The 22733-nt window shown below is 40.0% G+C and overlaps 1 protein-coding gene across 1 annotated transcript in view; it reads left to right on the top strand.

Moving 5' to 3' along the window:
- Nucleotides 1-10042: 10042 nt before the first annotated feature.
- The window catches only part of LOC126334922 (protein odd-skipped-related 2-like), a 209391-nt gene continuing 196700 nt past the window's right edge, over nucleotides 10043-22733 (top strand). Inside the window, exon 1 of the mRNA XM_049997644.1 lies at nucleotides 10043-10242. Within this exon, the coding sequence (XP_049853601.1) occupies nucleotides 10054-10242 (189 nt within the window). The 5' untranslated portion in view covers nucleotides 10043-10053. The remainder of the gene's footprint in view (nucleotides 10243-22733) is intronic.

Here is a 22733-nt window from a genome sequence, read left to right as displayed (position 1 = left end):
ATGTCTTACAAAAATATGAATAATTGCAAGTAAGTGAATGCTGTTTATAAGAAGTACAACACTGAAACAAAAATTACATACATGTGAGACATAAATCAGTAAAATGAAAAAAAAATTTAAAAATCTTGGAAGAGGTGAAATTAACACTAAATAAAACACTTTCTAATTATATCTCTCACTAGTAGCCTTGTTGGGTTAGCAATGAAGTAATCATCTAGATACGATTAATCTGGGTTAATAACCCTTGTTAGGATATTTAAACCATTAAAAGGCAGAAAATTTGAATTCTTTTATACAGTCAATACAGTTTGTAGAGATATTGGTTTTAATTATATAAAAACCATAACAGTTAAAACTAATAGTCATATATAAATCCTATGTAGTAGCTACATTTAAAAAATCGCTTTGTACAATATCACTTATTGCAACTGACCCTACAAACTGACATTCTTTCATTACATTTTCTGAAAAAACATATTGGCTGTAACACCAATGTTCATTTTTATTTGTTTTGTATATGAGAATTAGTAGCAACACTGTAATACTTATTTACAAACTCTTGTTTTGTGCAAGTTGCTGGTTTCAAATTGGTATGTGATTGAGTTAGATAATACAAGATACCATAAAAAGATGAAAGTTTTTAATATTCAAGAGAAGACTCACATAGTATGGCGATTAGAAAGTGAGGAAACACACTTCTTCATCATCATGAATGAATTGGGTGTTTCACACTTGGTGACTTCCACATTTTGAAGGACATGGAGAAAATAAGCCTGTTTCAGGGTAACAGTTCTTTAAAAAATAACATGGCCAAGATCATTGGAGCACAAAGACAATGAAGAAGATTTATTTACATGGTTTAACAGGCAGACATCAAATTATGGGTTATTCTTCCAGTGAAAGTCAATGAATTTCCTGCGAAAGCCAATTGCTGTTGGTAAATCCGAACTTCTATTGTTCTTCATCTTTGACTAAAAGTTTCTGAGCTCACTACCAAGTGATCGTCAGGAAAATTTGTGGGGATGTTGCTGGTGTACCTGATGTTATAACAGGCAAGTGACTATCTAAGAAGTGCCCTGTTCTGTATGAATGTTACCAGCAAGAATATATATTTAATGTGGATCAAACTGGCTTGTTTTGTAACATGATCCCCTGAGGTAAGACATTGAAATTTAGAGATGAACAACTGTGTTAAGGTGGAAAGATGTCTAAGGCAAGAATCACAGTTATAACTGCTGCAAATATGACAGGATCATGTTAAGATAATCTTTTGGTGACCAGAAAATGGGGAAAACCTAGACATTTAAAAACATTCGCTCCCTGCCAGTAATTTAAGAAAACAATTCTAAAACTAGCCATTTATGAAAAGGGGTGCCATAACTGTGACTCTCAGCTCAGATGGAAGATACAAACATTTATTCTCCTAGTCGATAAAGGACCTGCTAATCTAGTAGATGACAAGACACAATGAATAAAGCTTGTGATTTTACCTCAAAACATAACTTTGGTTCTAGAACTAGGAAGTTAAAAAATTTGTAAATAGGTAGTATGGGAAATATCAGGTGATGAAGATCTTACAAAAACTGATAAGGTGAAGAAACAATTTTCAGTGTTCTTCATGTAGTTTTAGTAATATTGGAAGCACGTGAAAATATCAGTCAAAAGAGTATTCCCAGTTCTTTTAAGTATACAGGATTCAGAAATAATTCTTCATCATCCCACAGTGAGAGGTACTCGTTTTCATCAACAGCTGATGGTGCTGATGATGAAGACAAGGATGACATTCCTTTGGTGGAATTATGGTAAAAACTTTGTCCATCTTTGTCAATGTGTGAAATAGAGGACTTTGCCCAGATAAACAAGAATTTTATCCTGTATGCCCCAATAAGTGAAGAAAAGACTGCAGATGACATCCAAACACGAAATGATATTGACAAACATAAGAATGAACAAGAGAAACAGTTTACTGTGGCAACATTTAATGAATCTCTCAAAGCAGTGAAAACTTGCTAAAATTTATTATTTTCAAAGCGGATTTTATTACAAAAGAATACAATAGTGTATTGAAATGAAAGTATCATGAAATGTAAAATGTATATACACATCTTAAATACAAAAACTAAGATAACTAGGTCAATACACTAGAATGTGTGTTACTGTATTGCGATTTCAAGCAACTGGTTGAACAACTCAACAATACTATCTTCACTGTGAATGTAGAAACCTAGAAAGTTAAATTCCAGTGAGTGTTATTTTTTCAAAGTACAGGAGTAGAATAATAGTCTAATTGTGATGGAAGTTTAGTAGTTATGTTCTGGATATTTTCAATGTGTTCTGTACGATTCATCAATATGAACAAGTCAGTGAGAAATCTAGGGAAAAGTGTAGGCTCTGTGTTATTTATGTACAGTATGTAGTCTTTTCTTCATTGTGCTGTTCATTAACTTTTGTTATACATATGGTAACTGAAATGATTCTCAAGCTATACAGTACTTACAGTAAATTGTTCATCATTTATCTCATTGATTATGCAAGACTGTGTTTGACAGTATTCAAAAGTTTACATTGTTTCACCTTATATCTTCACTTATTAGAGGATTTTATATTTTGGTGGCACATAATTGCTGTAAGTACTCCATAAACATAAGAAAATTCTTCTTCAGTCCCTCTCCACGAATATTCTGTTTTAAATACCAAAAGATACTGCATATCTTCTACTTCTTTAAGTTTTAACTTTTAACTCTATGGCAGCCTAAAATTCACAGGTAACAATTTGTTATTAAAACTAGCAAACACCTTGTTTGTGCAACTATTGACTATAATGACCATAAATCATCAATCCCTTCAGTATTATTGTAAATGTTTCAAATCTTCATGTGTATGTGTGTGTGTGTGTGTGTGTGTGTGTGAGAGAGAGAGAGAGAGAGAGAGAGAGAGACAGAGTGCGTGTGTGTGTGTGTGTGTGTGTGTGTGTGAGAGAGAGAGAGAGAGAGAGAGAGAGAGAGAGAGTGAGACTGAGAGCGCACACATCTGTTTGTGTAAGAATAAATTTTTGAGAAGCTCAGGCAACAATAACGATCATTTTTTTTCAGGTGTTGAATAAAGACAGAATTGAGATAATAATATTTTAGAATGGAAATCAATTTCAAGATTTGTTGTAAATGAGAAATAAGCTTTTCATGTAAAAGTGACATTCAAAATAGTATTAAAATTTTCTGTAGATGTCACTGTAAGAAGTATTTTGTGAAATGCAGTGTGAAGGGGTACGCAAGGGAAAAAATGATGACAGAATATAACACATGAGACATCTATATTATGGAAGTTAAACTCAGAATATTTTTTGTAGGTAACAATGATATACAATGGTTTAAAGTGATATTACTGGCAACAAAAGAAGCAGCAAATCTTTGTAATTAATTATGTGCATTATTTTACACTCAGTTTTTTCTACAATATACTTTCTCATGAAACTTTTATTTCTTGTCATAGTCATGTTTCTAATATTTCACAATCTATCAATGAATAAATCGATCAATGAATAAAATCTATCAATCAATAAAAAAAATTATTTTAAAAGCAGTTCCACAAAATTACTTTTGTTAAATTCAGATAAGTACTTGTTCATTGAATCAGATGTTTAGATTTTTTTATTTTTCTGTGAAAGTGTTTTTAATATATTCACTCCAAAAATATAACTCCTACTTCTTAAGAACCTTTACAGTGTAACAAGATGCTGAATACCTTTTTCACAACAGTAGGTGTATGACACAACTCATCCCATAAATAAGCAGTAAATACAAAACTGAAAAAAATCTCTGATGATCCTTCTCACTACCTCTATACACAACTGGAACTATCATAAATGTTATTTATGAACAATGAAATATCAGACTACAGCTAAGGAGGAGTTGAAACTCTCCTCTTATTTGTGAAACTAGCAAACAATAGTAGCAAAAAAAAATTATTTTCCGCCTAAGAAATATTATTTCTTCTACTTTATTCTGTGTTGCTACACATCTATATCTAAATTTATAAATTTCAAAACAAATATATATTTTCCCAGTTTTCTCCTCTTTCAGCACAGACATACTTTTATTCAGCTGTCATGATTTGTTCTAGATCTTTTCCATGTCCATTATGACCATACCCAACAGTCGAGATGAGCACACCATACCCAAGCAATGTTACTATTAACCCCACTATTATTTTCAACTTAAACATGCAGAAACTGAATTTTGTTGTAAAAGAAATCAAATTAAATGATTTTATACAAAATGTATATTCCAACACAAAATGATAACTACAAGAATACAAATGACATATTTTGAATTGCTACAAATAGATTCACAAAGATAATTCCAAACCTTGTACTGTAAAACATAAGGATAACAAAAGCCGAAAAGAAATTAATGTAGGTAAAAACCAACATACACAAAACATTAATCACAATACGATAGTATTCTGAACTATAGAAACACTAATACAGCTTTACATTGTAGGCAATCCAAAAATATGGTATACCTCAACTGAAAAGAAAGAAAGCACAAAGATACTTTCCAGTTTGGTACAGTGAATTAGAAAGTGTTTCATAGTTCAGGCAACAAAGTGTATGGCTCTCTACAAGGACAGCTTTGTGCCAGATTATGGTATAGGGACTTTGACAAGGAGCTAACCAAGTATTCAGTACAAATTAAACATTGAGAAATAACCAGAAACTACCCTAGTTATCATTGTTGGAATGTTTAAGAGAATGATGAAATTACTTTTTTAACAAAAATGATAAAGTATTTTTTCTTGAATTGTATAGTAAACCTTTCTTCACATTCAAACTAGGAAACTGCTCTTCTGCCAACAGAGAGAGACCCTGTCTCTTTGGGCTCCCTCCATTATCTTGAGATCCCAGAGTTCTCCCTTATTCTAACTGATTCATTTTCTTATGTCCTCTACAGTTGTTTTGTCAACTGAAATTATATTTCCATTTTTGGCCATTACTTATACAGCATGTTTCGCACATTTGGGCTGTCGCAGTTGGAATTCTTACTCTTTTTACTGGCACAGTTGTTTATCACACTCAAATTGTTGGTTTCAGCTGGCCAACATCTTTCCTGCATTACTCCAATGGAAGGTTGTCATCAATACAATTGCTTTAGTTCTTCCTGTGCAGAATGGACAAAGTTCTCACTATTGAGTGTACTTATACTACCTATAATTCCCTTATACAAACAGAAAAATAAAAGAGAGCTTCAGGACAGTGTGGTGGTGATATTTTAGAATCTGTATAGTATGTGGGTATCAGAAACATTTTCCAGATGGAAGTTAGGAAGTATAAATCCACTCAGAGTCATATTTAATTGTTGATTAAACAAGCTTAAATTTTACTGTAAACAGTGAGTGACAGCATGCATATCAATGTCTGGGAAGGTGAAAGGGTCAAAAGTTAAAGTAAGAGGAAGAATACAAGTGGAAATCGTGAGAGAGTAAATGTTATGATGTGACACATACAAAATAGTGGATATGAATGTGTGGCTGAATGAAGTGTAGGTTATGTGTAAGCAACAAATGCTTAACACTAAGGTTTGTGAAAAGTTGTGCATCATACATAATAGCAATGTACAGTGCTATAAACCCTGCATGACTCATAAACTGTTATTTGTGTAACACTAACTACCTTCCTAATAATAGGACATATAACTTTAATTTGGTTTCATTTGCATGTGACAGACTAACAATACGTACATGCCTCTAACATATACAGTGTTGTGATGACCTAAGGGTTTTCCAAATAGCACAATAGCTTAAATGTTATTAATACTATAGTAGTATATGTAACAAACTTACATAATTTGCAAATAGGATTCATGCAATATCCAAACACAGTTCAGAAGGCTTGAGATTTAATGAGATGAGGTATCTTTTTTGATAATACATCTACAGAAATCTGAGGCAACAGAGAAACAACTAGGCAAGAAGACAAAGCCTAGTGCATTATGTTTGTGAGATATTTAACTTCAATGATGAAAGGAGAAAATGTAAAAATTCAGTAAATCAAGCAAACAAAAGAGAATAAAAACACCTCTGACATGAGAGTGAGAGGAAAAGCCAAATGGCAAAATCGGAATGGATGGAGAAGGAAGAATAAGCTGGTGGGAAAAGTAAAGAAACCTTTGGGAGTCGTAACTATGCAAAGGCAACGAGGCTTGTATAGGACAGACAAATGTGAAGAGCTGTATCTAATCAGTCTCCAGATTGAGGGCAGCAAAAACATTTCAAACAACAGTGGACCCAAAATAAGAACTGTGGGGTACCATGTATGATTACTTCAGTTTCTGGGTGTCTAAACTGACATCAAACTGTTGTAGAAGTAAGGTAGAACCACATAATGCACTACTGTCACCACAGGTTGCCTTTCCCTGAATAATGTTATCCGTAATGGATGCCAATGGATACCATGACTGTTCCTGCAGACAGTGAAGCTGAAGGGAAACCACTACCAGTGACTTTTGAAGCCAATTTCTTGAAACTGTATTGGATAATCTCATCTTTACATGATTATGTTCAACTTCACACACTGAATACTGGACATCATTCTTTAACACAACAATAAATTATATATGATGTTCAATAACGAGATGTAGGTGTCAGCACAGGGAGACACAAGGTGATAAAAGTTGAATGTACGAGTATTAGTATAGTTACATATAGATAATATATACATATAGATATAAATATACATAATAAATATGGTAATGCCAATAAATAAGCAATAATGATTTGGTAATTCGATTTGTGTGATAGTACATTAATGTATTCCATTTTTGTCATTTTGTTTCTTTCAGTATTTTATGTCATGTCTCTATAGTGACCACATAAATTGTCTGTTATGTTAAACATTGCACTCCATCAATGAATGTGTTTAGAGGAACCTGAATGTAGCTTTATTTTAAAGAAAGGGGTGAGTAATAGCAGGTTTTATTCAGCACCCACTTTAGAGGGCAACGGCCTTGCCGCAGGGGATGCACCGTTTCCAGTGATATCACCGAAGTTAAGCGCTGTCGGGAGTGGTAGGCACTTGGATGGGTGACCATCCAGGCCGCCATGCGCTGCTGCCATTTTTCGGTGTGCACTCAGCCTCATGATGCCAATTGAGGAACTACTCGACCAACTAGTAGCAGCTTCAGTCAAGAGTACCATCATAACGACTGGGAGAGTGGTGCGCTGACCCCACACCCCTCCTATCCGCATCCTCCACTGAGGATGACACAGCGGTGGGATGGTCCCGGTAGGCCACTCGTGACCTGAAGATCGAGTGAAAAAAAAATCCTCTTTGAGAGATCGGACTGCTTGAGCTTCTTGTCCATGAGCTTTTCATAACGAAAAGTGACTTATAGTTGACAATTCAAAGGCGACACTACAATTTTTTGTTTCAATATTTGTACTAGTTGCAAAAAATGACAACTTCTGCGTCTTCTTACACAGCAGGTGGAATATCATTCATAAGTTTCACAAACAATAACAGGCATAAAACAGAACCCTGTGGAACACCATCTACACTTCAAATCCTGAGTGGAAGTGATATACAATACACTGCTTTCTGTTACTCTGGTAAGCTTAAGGGGGGTTAGACGTCAAACGGGCTGACCTTGAGCAGGAGAGGCAACTCGGGACATTTTAATTTTCAGTGTCTATACTTTTACAAATAAATTCATAAAACTATGTCAGCATCACCAGGAAGGATTCAGCATTGACACTCATTGTAGTGGAAGTTCGAAAACATAACAAAATAATTTTTTTACATGTGAAATTTCATCATTTTTTTCACTTACTAATGGCTGCATTTGTTGCTATGGGTACACTTTTCTTCATAAATTAGAGAGATTCTTCGATGAATTTTGCACAGCATACATACCATGCTTCACAGGTGTATGAAACTATAGAATTTAATTACTTTATGAAAAGACGAATGATCTGTTGTATTTTAAACTTCATGTTTAGAAATGCCACAAATTTTGTAGTTAATTACCTCAATTTTTACCACAGTTTTTAATAGATTTGGAAAATTCTAGAGTTTCATACGCCTTTAAGTATGGTTTGTATGCTGCGCAAAATTCATGGAACCATCTCTTTCACTTATGAAGAAAAGTGTACCTATAGCAACAAATGCTGCCATTAGTAAGTGGAAAAAAATTATGAAATTTCACAAGTAAAAAAAATTACTTCGTTAGGTTTTCGAACTTCCACTGCTATGATTGTGAATTCTGCATCCTTCCTGGTGATGCTAACAAAGTTTATGAATTTATTTGTAAAAGTATAGACTGTGGAAATTTAAATGTCCTGTGGTGCCTCTGTCAGTTTGTCAGAAAACAGAAGGAAACAGAAAAGATTGTAACAACTATAGAGGTATCTCTTAAATCAGCGTTGTGGGTAAAATCTTTTCAGGTATTGTTGAAAGGAAAGTGCGAGTATTAGTTGAGGACCAATTGGATGAAAATAAGTGTGGGTTTAGGCCTCTTAGAGGTTGTCAGGACCAGATCTTTAGCTTACGGCAAATAATGGAGAAGTTTTATGAGTGGAACAGAGAATTGTATCTATGTTTTATAGATCTAGTAAAGGCATATGACCGGTTTCCTAGGAGGAAGTTATTGTCTGTTCTACGAGATTATGGAATAGGAGGCAAACTTCTGCAAGCAATTAAAGGTCTGTACATGGATAGTCAGGCAGCAGTTACAGTTGACAGTAAATTGAGTTCATGGTTCAGAGTACTTTCAGGGGTAAGAGAAGGCTGCAACCTGTCTCCACTGTAGTTCATATTATTTATGGATCATATATTGAAAACAATAGACTGTCTGGGTGAGATTAAGATATGTGAACACAAAATAAGCAGTCTTGCAAATGCGGATGACTTAGTTGTAATGGCAGATTATATTGAAAGTTTGTAAAGAAATATTTCAGAGCTAGATCAGAAATGTAAGGACTATGGTATGAAGATTAGCTTCTCCAAAACAAAAGTAATGTCAGTGGGAAAGATATATAAACGTATTGAGTGCCAAATAGGAGGAACAAAGTTAGAACAGATGGACGGTTTCAAGTACTTAGGATGCATATTCTCACAGGATGGCAACATAGTGAAAGAACTGGAAGCGGGGTGTAGCAAAGCTAATGCAGTGAGCGCTCAGCTACGATCTACTCTCTTCTGCAAGAAGGAAGTCAGTACCAAGACTAAGTTATCTGTGCACCTTTCAATCTTTCGACCAACTTTGTTGTATAGGAGCGAAAGCTGGGTGGATTCAGGTTACCTTATCAACAAGGTTGAGGTTACGGATATGAAAGTAGCTAGTATGATTGCAAGTACCAGTAGATGGGAACAATGCCAGGAGGGTGTCCACAATAAGGAAATCAAAGAAAAACTGGGAATGAACTCTATAGATGTAGCAGTCAGGGCGAACAGTCTTAGATGATGGGGTCATGTTACACGCATGGGAGAAGCAAGGTTACCCAAGCGACTCATGGGTTCAGCAGTAGAGGGTAGAAGGAGTCGGGGCAGACCACGGAGAAGGTACCTGGATTCGGTTAAAATGATTTTGAAGTAATAGGTGTAACATCAGAAGAGGCACCAATGTTAGCATTGAATAGGGGATCACGGAGGAATTTTATAAGAGGAGCTATGCTCCAGACTGAACGCTGAAAGACATAATCAGTCTTAAATGATGATGATGATGTGGTGCCTCTCCTGCTCCAAGTCGGCCCGTTTGACGTCCTACCCCCCTCGACTAGTATCGTGCCAAGTACATTTCCGCTATCGGGCTATTTGCGTGTAATTTTTGTGGTCAGAACATGTCATTGCACGAAATGACTCGTGTTTATACATGTATGGCGACGTCAGCCCGCGAGAACATGTGGGTCCGCGCGCGTGCGCGAAGCGGGCGGTCGCCTGGAGGGGGGCAGGAGTGCGCGGAGCGACCGCCGTGCGGCGCTGGCGGCGCGGCCGGCCGCGTAACGCGACGAGGAGCCGTAGCGCGGCGGGCAGCCAGGCCCGCAGCAGCAGCAGCAGCCAGCATGCAGCAGCCGCCGCCACAGCCAGCGCCGCGCGCCGCCGCCGGCCCCGACGCAGACGCAGACGTGGACCCCGGAGCCGGGCCCGGCCCGGCGGCCGAACCGCCGCTGCCCGACGACGACGACGGCTGCAGCCCCGAGGAGCGGGCCATCTTCGCCGAGAACGTGCAGCGCCTCGCGCTCAGTCTGCAGGTGCGACGCGCTTTTCGCAAAAGCCGCCTTGTCTGTCAGTGTGAGTGTGTCTGTGTGTGTGGAGGGGGGGTCCCGGCGTGCACCACTCCGTGTGTGTGTGTGTGTGTGTGTGTGTGTGTGTGTGTGAGGCGAGTCACCGCCGGCACGTGACACGTTGTCACGCCCCCGGTACGACATCTTTTTCCTGTAACCGGTCGCACCTCGATATGCAAGTGTGGGCTCAGCGTCACTCACTGATAGTTTTATTGTGTAATAAGATGAGTCACGCCGTAAAGGGATAGCTCCTTCTCGGCAACACGGAGGGGGAGAGGGGGGTGGGGGCATTCGGAACGTGACTGGCATTCTAGTTATCGCTTGTTTATGGTATCGTGCCACAATCGCTATCCTGACTCGTTTGAAACCTGACCCGATGATACTTTATTTTCGAGATTTCCTAAACTAGCTTCACGTGGCTGAAGTTGCGGAATTTTAGCAGCTGTAAATGTTTTTTCACTGCCAGGGTGCTCGTGATATTCTTGTATTAATTAATTCCATCTTAAGATTTTTTTCTAACGTAATATACTCAGTAAGGTTTTTGCTGATGCTGAAATTTTGGTTAATTTGTAATTTGAAAGCGAATCCTTGGAGCTTTGAGCGGAGACCGGCTATCCAGAGCAGCTACAGGCGTTGCGTACCGTTTTCGGTGAAAGCTGCTTCAGTGCCCGGCTGCCCGCACAGAAATAACCCGTTTACAGTCCGTTATGAATGTATTTCATAACATTAAGGGACCCCTCGCACCATGTATCTTAGGAACAATAACAGTAGTATCATTTCGTCCCTGCCACAGTTCTTTCCCCTTTACCGTCCCAGATACCCCTCCATGGACCCGCATGTCAGGAGACAATGACATCATATATATTAATATAAAGCTGATTTTAATCTTAATGACTTTCCTATGTCACTGCAATAAGTATGAAAAAAGTCACAAAGATGAGGAAATCATTTTTAGCTACGCTAAATTGTTGTAAACAATTTTGGTGGGGGTTTGAACTTTTTAAACACAGAATACCTAAAAAGTTTCATGTTTACGCCAACAGATAAACAAGATTGTGTGCTTGAATTGGATGTGTTCTTGATTAAAGTCAGTGATTGCTAAACATGAGTGATTGCTAAAGGGTATATTTGTTATGCATACTAGTGCAACCATCTAACTGGTTGGACACTCAAATAGGTAAAAGAAAACTCGATATCGGAACTGCGTCAGCCACTTACGGTCAGTAACGTTTGTAAATACATAATACATTAGGTACACCTATGATTAGTTGGAATATTTGTGACGAGAAAATAGAATAGAAAAGAAACGGAATACCACTGGTTCTGGACATTTCGCAAACGTAATCAAAAGAAACGTTACCGACCCGATACAGGGATTTGGCTTAAGCTACTTTGAGCCTACACCCTACGAAAACTTAAGACACCAGACATTGTGATAAATCGTTACCTGAATAACTTTCGTCTAAATGTAGTTAATTTAGCAATCTAAATGCTGAATGCAATCTAAATACTGAAGCGTCGATCGCAGGACCGATTACTAAATTCGAACACACGTTTAAAGTTTTTACATGTAAGTCAGCATTGTACTGCTGTTCACTACCTTGTGCCTTTCCTTCAGATATTTTGAAAGTAAGATATGTAAAGCTTTCTTTCTGAAATTTTGTGTACACCATGGACCACACTTCAGATAATGTCAATCATTTAGTATTTGTCACTTATTTTCCACACATCGTACTTAGTTTTAGGACTCGTATATCCACAGGCCATCAGAATACAACGTGCATCAATTTTGTTATAATCTACATAAAATTTACTTTCTAACGATTTATTTATTGCGTGGTTATTCAGCGCTAAGATAAAAGGACAAAAGTAAATTACTTAATACATATTGTCCTAAGTTGTTTAAGAGCACTCAAAGGCCTTGGTGTAGATAATGAACTCCAGTAACATTTAAAAACAGTATCATGCTTCTCGAGTTGCAAAATAAATTTTATCGTTTACGACACATCATTTGTGTTAGCGTCTGATCGCTTTCTTTGTTGCTTTCTTTAAGTGCTGGTGCTATGGTGGGATGTTCCTTTTGTCGTTTCCATTCCTTGTTCCTTTCCGTTTTTTGTTTAGCTCTTCCCTTGCAGTCAAGCCTTCACAAGCAACTGGGTTTCTTGGTACCGATTTCTCTCTCTCGAGAAATAAGGCTTATTACTATTACTGCTGTAGTCGAAGTTGTTAATGACAATTGTAAATTCTCAGTATAAGTTAAATCACCAATACTTCATTGAATCTAATTACATTCTGTATTTTACTAATCACCGCGAGATCGAATTGTGAATATTTACTAGAGCTTTGCTGAACTTAATCTTATCGTACTTACAACTTCATCTCAAATTTACATAATTAATGACACACTGAACAGAAACCATATTTGCACTCTATATTCCTTTAACAAGCACTTTATGAAATCACTAGTTTTCCGTTAAACCCATCTTCCGCTCTGTGTTGTAATGATCACTGTGTAGGCCTTATACCAATATTGTCAGAAGTACAGATGGAGCTGGTATCCCGTTCACATGTCGACTCTCACAATCTGAGGCAATGAAAACGAAATAAAGCTTTTTTATTTCCATCTTGTATAACATTGTGCGAACTCGTGCAAGCGTGGGCTTGTGCAAAACGCATTTTCGTATTACGCATATAGAATATTGTTCATCACAGTGTTGTTCGCTAAAGCATTAGTGCATATACATTAATGCCCGGAAGGCCTTGAAAAATCTGTCTCCGTCAGGCAATGGGGTATAGTTATGTTATTTATGGGATATATCACACGTCGTTAGTACATACCTGTGTGTAATGAAGAGATTGCAAGAAATCCCACTATCGACCGACATGTACATTTGCGTAGATGAGGAATACGTTTCGTTATTACAGCATCGACGATATTTATAACGGCCAGTCCGTACCCATATTCATGTACAGTTGTACAAGTTATGACTTCTTGTAACACACACACACACACACACACACAAACACAAACACAAACACACACGCACGCGCTTGCGCGCACGCACGCAAATGGTTACAAGCGAGTCGAAGCACATATGCACATATCTAAACTCGTTTAAAACAGCAGGGTTTATGAATATAATGAGGGTGCCTTTGGCAGTTCATTAATTTCTGGAAACGGGCATTCATTTCCGAGCACTCCACGCGGTTAGAGGTGACAACGTTCGGAGAACAGACGCCACGGCGTTTCCGAATTATGCGCATGTTCCCGGCGCATCCCTCCATAAATCCAGGTAGCGCTGCGTTACCGCTGGTTCCCGCTGGGGTCCATTATGTTCGTGCTGGCTCGACACCACCACACTGTTTTCGTGTACGTGTAAAAGGCTTAAAAATGTTCGTCGCTTGTGGACATGTTGACGTCTTCATTCAGAAAATTATTTTCAGTAATGCACGACCGAGCATTATCTCAGCAAGCGCCGGCGGAAAGCCTATCGGAATTTATTCCCGGCGTTGCTTCTTCTGTCCAGCAGATGAATCACCCGGGCTATCTCCGATCGCGAGAGTGGTCCCGAGCCTCTATGCGTCTTCCCTTGTGTTTTCACTCTCTTTCCCCTCTTCCTTCCACCGTATCTTTGTTTCCCTACTTCTTCGGTTAATGCCTGCCCTTCTATGGCCTCTTTCGTTGTGTTTTTTACATCTGTCCCTTCCTGCGTGCCCGTGCGTGTGTGTGGGGCTGGGGGAAGGAGCGGAAAGAGGGGGGGAGGGGGGAGGGGCAGAAAGAGTGAGTGAGCCGTTGTGTTTCTGGAGCTGGCCGGCTGTTACGGTGTCACTGAACATCCGGCGGAATGATTTCATCCGCTGGACCACCTGCCAGCCGGCGGTAACCCTCGCTTTCTTATTCGTGCCGCTCCGGCCCTTTCTCCGTCTGTTAACACATACATTTCCACATGTAGAAAACTGACAAAACAATGGAAATGTCGCGCTACTACAGGGATAGTTGTCATACTGTTCAACGATCTTACACTGTGACGACCTTTCCGTACGTCAGCTTTGTATCACGCAAATAACTGTTGTTTATGTGATAGCGGATATTTCTGTTATTCCCTACAGTGTCTTTGAGGGCATGCCGTGTAAGTTGCCAGTGTGGATCAATCTGATGAAGAGAATATATAGGAACAGATGACTGGCACGATTTACTTCGAAATTTTGTACAACAAATAAGTTTACAGGCTACGTAAACATGATTTATCTGCGTTTACAGTTGTATCGAATGCATTTGTATATTACTACATGCGTAATATTCAATAAAAACTAACATGTTTGTCTTTGACATTATGCGTGTTACTGGCGGCAATATTTGAATTTAACAACAAAAAAAGCATCTTTGCCTTAAATACTTCACAGGCCCTTATTAATCCGATAGTCCTTGTACTTTAAGTTTACAGCTTCTACAGATTTCGAAAAAGCTTTCCTCAGTCCTAACGTATACGAGCATTGAGTCACAGTGAAAGCATTCTAACGCTGACCAGTATTTGTTAGAAAGTAGTGAAGAAATTGTGCATAATCTGCTTGGAAAGATTGACGTATAACATAGATCGGAATTTAAGGTAGATTGTTCACATGAGCACAGAAAACACCTGATACATATTACTAACGAAAGCCTTTTGACAGGCAAACGTAACTTCTGAAAATCCTTCTTCCATTTAAATTAGTTTGGGAAGAGAAATATGACAGTAACTGAAAACAAAGTTTTCGTTTTATGTTATTTATAATGAGTAATCAAAAACGGATAAGTACAGAAAAAATACCACAAAATTTAATCTGTTTATGGCACCGTACATAGAGCGCTACAATGACTACGCCAGTGTTGTAGTATAAGAGCAATAATGCAGTACGAAAGAGGTTATAGGAAAAGAAATGAGAATTTACAAATACAGCTGCCAGTACAGGTAGTAAAATGCAAGGTTAGGGAACACAAAGGAAAGTGGCTTCATCGAGCAGGAAAAGAATGGAAGTCCTAAACTTCTAAAAAGCTTGACAAATCAACCAGTTGGATGAAAAGATTTTGAACACCATAGATGAGGTAGTGAGGCTGTGAAACCAGAACATACCTGAGAAGGTGAAGGAGGAAGAGGCAGAGGAGGGGCAAAGTGATGCCACTGTTCGTGTTCCTAAGAAACACGATTTATACCAACACTTGAGCTAGAGGGTTCACTTGTTGCGTCAATAAATTATTTCTAGACTTGTTTTAAATAACTTGGCACCCTCGTTAATCGCCTGCATATTTTTACATTCGGCTCATCTCCTTGACTGGTAGCTGACGCACATCTAACCCACAACCTAGGTGATTAATTCTCTATGCGGCTATCCAGCGTTGCTTATATGTTTTTGTTTCTTCATGGTTACAAATTTTACACAGTTTTCGAGCGTGTGATCAGTGTGAGCGTCACATTATTGTACTAAAATCTCATTAACACTGGAGTATATTTCCTCTCTGATAGCGTCGTGTTGATTCTTTCCCAGATTAGTATGGCTCGTTTTGGCCTGTACTATGAATTTTATGGTGTTATGATCACACTATTACTGTACAAAAATGCGGTTACGGAACCCAAGACCAAGGAGTTATTTAAGTGGCAAGTAACAAAATAATGTAGTATAGCATATTTTGGCAAGGACATAGCACTGACGGAAATATCACTATGAGTTTGACACCCTCTGAAACGAGGCCATCATTAGTCACTTGAAATATCAAAAGACCTTCATTGATCATGCACTGAAATCCGGCTAGTCAAAGAACCAAAATCCTAAAGAGCAGTGAAGCTGCTTCAGACGTATATAATGCTAGTTCTTATGCCCATTTTGTGCGAACTGATAGGTCAAAGTATTATCCTCTTTATGAACTATTAACACATCAGCGTTTGGTATTTTCTTTTTCTGCTAAGTCCAAAGGTTCTCAAAATACGTTGCACATTTTTTTGAATTTTCATCCAACCCCCTGCGTGCTTCACTGTCTCACAATAACTTATAAATTAAAATACAGATTTCAGTAGTTTTGTTGTGTTTATAGCTATAGATCGCAGCTAACGTAAACATTGTATTACGTTATACAATTAGGAACATGAAACAGTTTATATAATGTTATCAGCTTGTCACATAATGACACACGCTAAATATTAGTTCCGACAAAAATGCATAAATTTTCTAATACATTATTTCTGTGATTTTAAGAAGTATGTCTTATACATTGATCGGACGTGATATATCACAGTTAGACGAAGCTGCCTGATTATAATTTTAAAAGCTTCGTTCCTAAGATGTTCCAGTTGGCGGGCTTGACAATGAAGTGTCTTTCGAAGCACAGAGTAGGCTCATAGGGCACAAGTACTGATCAGGCCCATTGTTTGCCATTCATGGTTCACTTTGTCATAGAAGTATATAAAGGAGTGCTAGAAACAGTCAGCCATTACACTGCGAAAATACAGAGTAACCAAAGGTACGGAAGAAAGTAATTAGTTACGTGTCAGGAGATAAGTGGGAAATCAAGTAGACATACAAGAGGTAAAGGAGGGGGCAGGTATTTCACGGATCAAATAGAACGCGGGGACTGAAAATCAGTGGCTTTGGCACAGAGATGTAGATACGCTGACTACATCAGGGCACATAGGACCAGTGATGTACCCGAATTTGTAACATAACTAGTAGCATTTTTAGTAGAAGAAGGATTGATGTCCGCACCAGTTGAAGAAGAATGAAGAAACATTTGCCATAGAGCTACGCGCCACAAGCCACTTTATGGTATGCAGCGAAGGCTACATTGTGTACAACAGTCACTACCACTACAGCTGAATGAGCGTCTCTGTGACACCTCCGTGCTAAGTGAGACAGTGACGAAACGTGCTGCTCTTCTTTGGAGATTCTCTATTTCTTCTATCAATCATATTGTAACGGTCACAGAGCGACGAGAAATACTCCGATACCGGCCGAACAGTGGTTTCGAGATTGGACTTCACTTCCTGGGAATTCTTCTGATGAATCGTAGTTTAGTTCCTGTCTTTCCGACGATTAGTTTCCAACGGTCGTTTAAATCGGTCCGCATGCATACTCCAGATATTTAATAGATGTGACTGCTTCCGGTGAATATTCAGCAATCATGAAATCATACCGCGAGGGTATAATTAAAATGAGAGGTCTGGGGCTGTAATTGTCGTATGGCAGCGAGACTTGGTGGATATTCTGATGCGTTAATGCGGAACCGATTTACGATGGAAAAATTTAATTCCAATTTTGGCCACCAGGTGCAAATCTGACTCTGTGAATACAAGAAAATGGTATATAAATGTACGTATATTTAATGAAATAGGAACGGGACGTGGGCAGAAAAGGTTAAACAAGTGAGAAAGGCAAATTCGGCAGTTCTGTGTATTCACCACGCCCTGTACTGTAAAATGTGCCTCGTCACTCCCTAGAACATTTCCCGGCCACATGTCAGCAACTTCGATCCATACCGGAAACCGAAGAGCAAATTAATTCAGAACGTTCAAATGATTCAAATGGCTCTGAGGACAATGGGACTTAACTTACGAGGTCATCAGTCGCCTAGAACTTAGAACTACTTAAACCTAACCAACCTAAGGACATCATACACACCCATGCCCGAGGCAGGATTCGATCCTACGACCGTAGCGGTCACGTGGTTCCAGACTGTAGTGCCTAGAACCGCTCGGCCACCCAGGCCGTCTCAGAACGTTGTTTTGTATCATGAGGTATCAGTAGCTGCGTCACGTGGACTTTGTACGGGTACCAGTGTAAAATAGACCGCAAAACTTCCCGTGCTGTTTAGGGATGGACAATTCTTGTGATACTGCACGAGCACTATCAGTACCTGCGACACATCTTACGTGGGCAGTTACAGCAACAGCAATTTCGTCAATGACTTCCACCGGGTTAGGACATCTTCTTCTTCCAGGTGCCACACCTAGTCCACCCGTTTTTTCAATTTCACTATCATCTTCCTCAAAACTTTCAGTGGAAGATACTCTCTCAATGCAGCACTGTAACTGCTGCCGCTCACATAAAACAGTTTCACTAACAGCACACGGCCTCTTCTCGAAAACCAAACTGTGCGCACTCACGCTGTGGATTGTCCAGTGACAATATTGATGTCAAACCATCATACAGTGTACAGTGCCAGATTTGCACCTGGTGGCCGCAATTGGAACTAATTTGTTTTCCAATCGACTTGGCACTTAAGCCCAAAGACGTAAAATCAAGGTTTAACGTCCCGTCGATGATGAGATCATTTGAAATGACTCACAAGTTCGAATAGGAAAAGACAGGGAGGATATGGACCGTATCTTTTTCCAACTAACCACCTACGCATATTCTGGAAGGAAATTTGGGCCTTTCGCGGAACGTACTTGAGGCCACAAATGCTATCTACAGTACAAGCCTGTATAAAGCGACAACATCAAAGAATACGGGAAACAGCTGACTTCGTGTGCCTATCTTGTCTGCCAGAGGGGACAAATGATGCAAACGCCCGTAACAGGAAACGTGGTGCCGAAGCAATAAAGGCTTTATTATGGAGCAATGGAAGGAAGTCATGTGATCAAGTGTCTTGTTACATGCTGTTTCCAACTAATAGCAGAGCTTTAGCCCTAAAAGTGAAACATGGTGGGAGTTCGGTGATGATTTGGGCATCCATATCGTGGTATTCCATGGGCCTCACTGGCAGTCAGCAACGTTGCATTACTGCCAAGGATTATGTGACAGTCCCATGGTACAATGATTGTTTAATGGTGCTGCTGTGTTCCAAGGCGAGAGGGCCCCTGCTCACACAGCTCGTGTCGCCCAGTTCCGGTTTCGTGAGTGCGAGGATGGATTGTCACATGTCCGCTGACCATTACAATCACTAGATTTCAGTATCACTGAGCCTTTGTGATCCTTTTGAAGAGATGATCCCGTCATCGCTATCCACCTCCACCGTCTTTACGTGAACTTGCCACTATTTTACAGGAAAAGTGGTATGTGACTCCCTTAAAAACCATACAGGACCTGTATTTATCCGTTGCAAGACGACTGGAACCTGTTTTTCTTTGCCAAAGGCTATCCTGCACCATATTAGGCAACATAATGAGTTGTGTTTTGGTGTTTCCAGATTTTTGTCCAACACCTGCACCTGCTTTGTGGGTGAACTATACGTCCTCAGGAGCCTTATAATGAATCTACCGTACCTGCCACTAGTTAATGTGGTTGTTTCACTGGAAATCGCTCCGTAGGCTCACTCCAAGATATTTAATGACTGTGACTACTTCCAGTAATTGTACTGGAATTGCGTAGTCGTACAATAACGGCTTATTCTTCCTATTTATGAGCAGTACGTTAGATTATTTTGTCTTCAAATGGATGACCTATATCTTGTCCGATGAGCTCCGTTTCGGTCAACAGTTTTCGAATACGCCTCGAATGACGACTACCCTATATTAGAAAACACGAATTGATGCTGACTAGGGGTAGACCTCAGGCACCGCCATCCGACTGATCTCACAGTTCGCAAGTCGCTTGTATGCAACTCAGTACGAAAAACTCTAAGGTATTTTGACTCAGTACCTCCCAGGTTTTGAGAAAACGATCCCTAATGTTCAATAAGCAGAATCGATTCTAATTTGAAGGAATCGATAAATAACCAAAAACGTGTGTTTTCATCATGATAGTGGGGTCCGCAACGGCGAATTTCCCTAGAAATCGAGGATTACGAGGTCCACTTATGTACCCACAAGGTAAACACTATCTACCGAAATAGACGCTGGCGTAGCGACCAAAGCATCTGGGACGGGAGCGGAGAACCTGTTCGAGGTCACGCCACAGAGTGAGTGAACGATCCATTTTAGGGCGACCAGGATTAAAATTTTAATTCTTTAATAATGAAAATCGTTTGAGAAATTTATTTGCCACCTTCTTATTATTCCGTATTGAATTTTTAGCTTACAAACTCTCCTACTCCTAACAAATTCGACAAAAAAATATAAAAATGAAGAAAATATTGCAGAATGCATTTGGGAATTGAACACAGGAACTCTGCTCCTTAGAGAGATGCCTTGGTTGTTACACCAGCGCCGCTTCCACTAACTAGCATTTACGTTACTGGTAGATAAACAGTACTGGTAACAGTTGCTTTCCTCGATTTCTGGGAAAATACGCGTTTTAGGGTCCCACATATGCAGGTGAAATATGTTCAATTCTCAATTATCTATCACTCAAATAAATTTTGAGTCGGTTGCGCTTCATGAACTTTCGGAGTGATTTTCTCAAAAAAAAAAAAAGAGAGTGCGTGGAGGGAGTATTTAGGTAAAATATCTTAGTCTCTCATTTTAGGATGTACGCTAACGACTTGTCAAGTATGAGCCGAATCGATTTCCCGTCTGTGAGGCCTTCACCCTTGTACCAAGGGCAAGATTTGAACTCAGGTCTTCTGGTGACCAGGCAGATGCGCTAACCACTACGCCACCCTGGCTCTGTATTGGAATAGCATCTCAGTATCAGACGAAACCTGAAACCAGACGTAGGTGCTTTGATCAAATGTACACTACCGACCATTAAAATTGCTACACCACGAAGAAATGCAGATGATAAAACGTTTATTCGTTGGACGACTATATTATACAAGAACTGACATGTGATTACATTTTCAAGCAGTTTGGGTGCATAGATCCTGAGAAATCAGTACCCAGAACAACCACCTCTGGCCATAATAACGGCCATGATATGCCTGGGCATTGAGTCCAACAGAGCTTGGATGGCGTGTACAGGTACAGCTACCCATGCAGCTTCAACACGATACCACAGCTCATCAAGAGTAGTGACTGGCGTATAATGACTAGCCAGTTGCTCGGCCACCATTGACCAGACGTTTTCAATTGGTGAGAGATCTGGAGAATGTGTTAGCCAGCGCAGCAGTCGAACATTTTCTGTATCCAGAAAAGCCTGTACAGTCCCTGCAACATGCGGTCGTTCATTATCCTGCTGAAATGTAGAGTTTCGCAGGGATCGAATGAGGGGTACAGGCCGGCCTGTGTGACCTTGCGGTTCTAGGTGCTTCAGTCTGGAACCGCTACGGTCGAAGGTTCGAATCCTGCCTCGGGCATGGATGTGTGTGATGTAGTTAGGTTTAATTAGTTTTGGGTTCTAGGCGACTGATGACCTCAGAAGTTAAGTTGCATAGTGCTCAGAGCCATTTCTGAAGGGTAGAGCCATGGGTCGTAACATATCTGAAATGTAACGTCCACTGTCCAAAGTGCCGTCAATGGGAACAAGAGGTGACCGAGACGTGTAACCAGTGGCACCCCATACCATCACGCCGGGTGATACGCCAGTATGGCGATGACGAATACTCGCTTCCAATGTGCGTTCACCACGACGTCGCAAAACACGGATACGACCATCATGATACTGTAAACGGAATCTAGATTCATCCGAAAAAATGACGTTTTGCCATTCGTGCACCCAGGTTCGTCGTTGAGTTCACCATCGCAGGCGCTCCTGTCTGTGATGCAGCGTCAAGGGTAACTGCACCCATAGTCTCCGAGCTGATTGCCCATGCTGCTGCAAACGCCGTCGAACTGTTCGTGCAGATGGTTGTTGTCTTGCAAACGTCCCCATCTGTTCACTCAGTGATCGAGACGTGGGTGCACGATCCGTTACAGCCATGCGGATAAGATGCCTGTCATCTCAACTGCAAATTATACGAGGTCGTTGGGATCCAGCACGGCGTTCCGTATTACCCTCCCGAACCCACCGATTCCATATTCTGCTAACAGTCATTGGATTTCGACCAACGCGAGCAGCAATGTCGCGACACGATACACTGCAGTCGCGATAGGCTACAATCTGACCTTTATGAAAGTCGGAAACGTGATGGTACCCATGTTTCCTCCTTACACGAGGCATCACAACAACGTTTCACCAAGTAACATCGGTACACTGCTGTTTGTGTATGAGAAATCGGCTGGAAGCTTTCCTCATGTCAGCACGTTGTAGGTCTAGCCACCGGCGCCAACCTTGTGTGAATGCTCTGAAAAGCTAATCATTTGCATATCACAGCATCTTCTTCCTGTCGGTTAAATTTCGCATCTGGAGTACGTCATCTTCGTGGTGTAGCAATTTTAATGGCCAATAGTGTAACTATATGGTTCCAGAGATCTTTTGAAAACATGAATGATGTACACATGCAGACTGAAGCGACAGGCCTCTGCAATGCTGCACGAGTTTAGGGAGAATATCAAGTTGGCTGAGGCGTGAATGGGAATTTGGTCTGAGGAGGGTGGCGTGTTATGTTAGTACGTGCAGTACTGTAAAGCGACGGTGCCAGGGTGGAGTAGTGGTCAGCGCACCTGTCTAGTCAGCAGGAGAGAGGTTGGAATCCTCACCTTGGTGCCTATTTGCATTCGTCGCTTCAATCT

This window comes from Schistocerca gregaria, chromosome 2 (genome assembly GCF_023897955.1).
Source record: "Schistocerca gregaria isolate iqSchGreg1 chromosome 2, iqSchGreg1.2, whole genome shotgun sequence".
Taxonomy (NCBI): Eukaryota; Metazoa; Arthropoda; class Insecta; order Orthoptera; family Acrididae; genus Schistocerca; species Schistocerca gregaria.
This window is presented reverse-complemented; position numbering and strand designations above follow the sequence as displayed.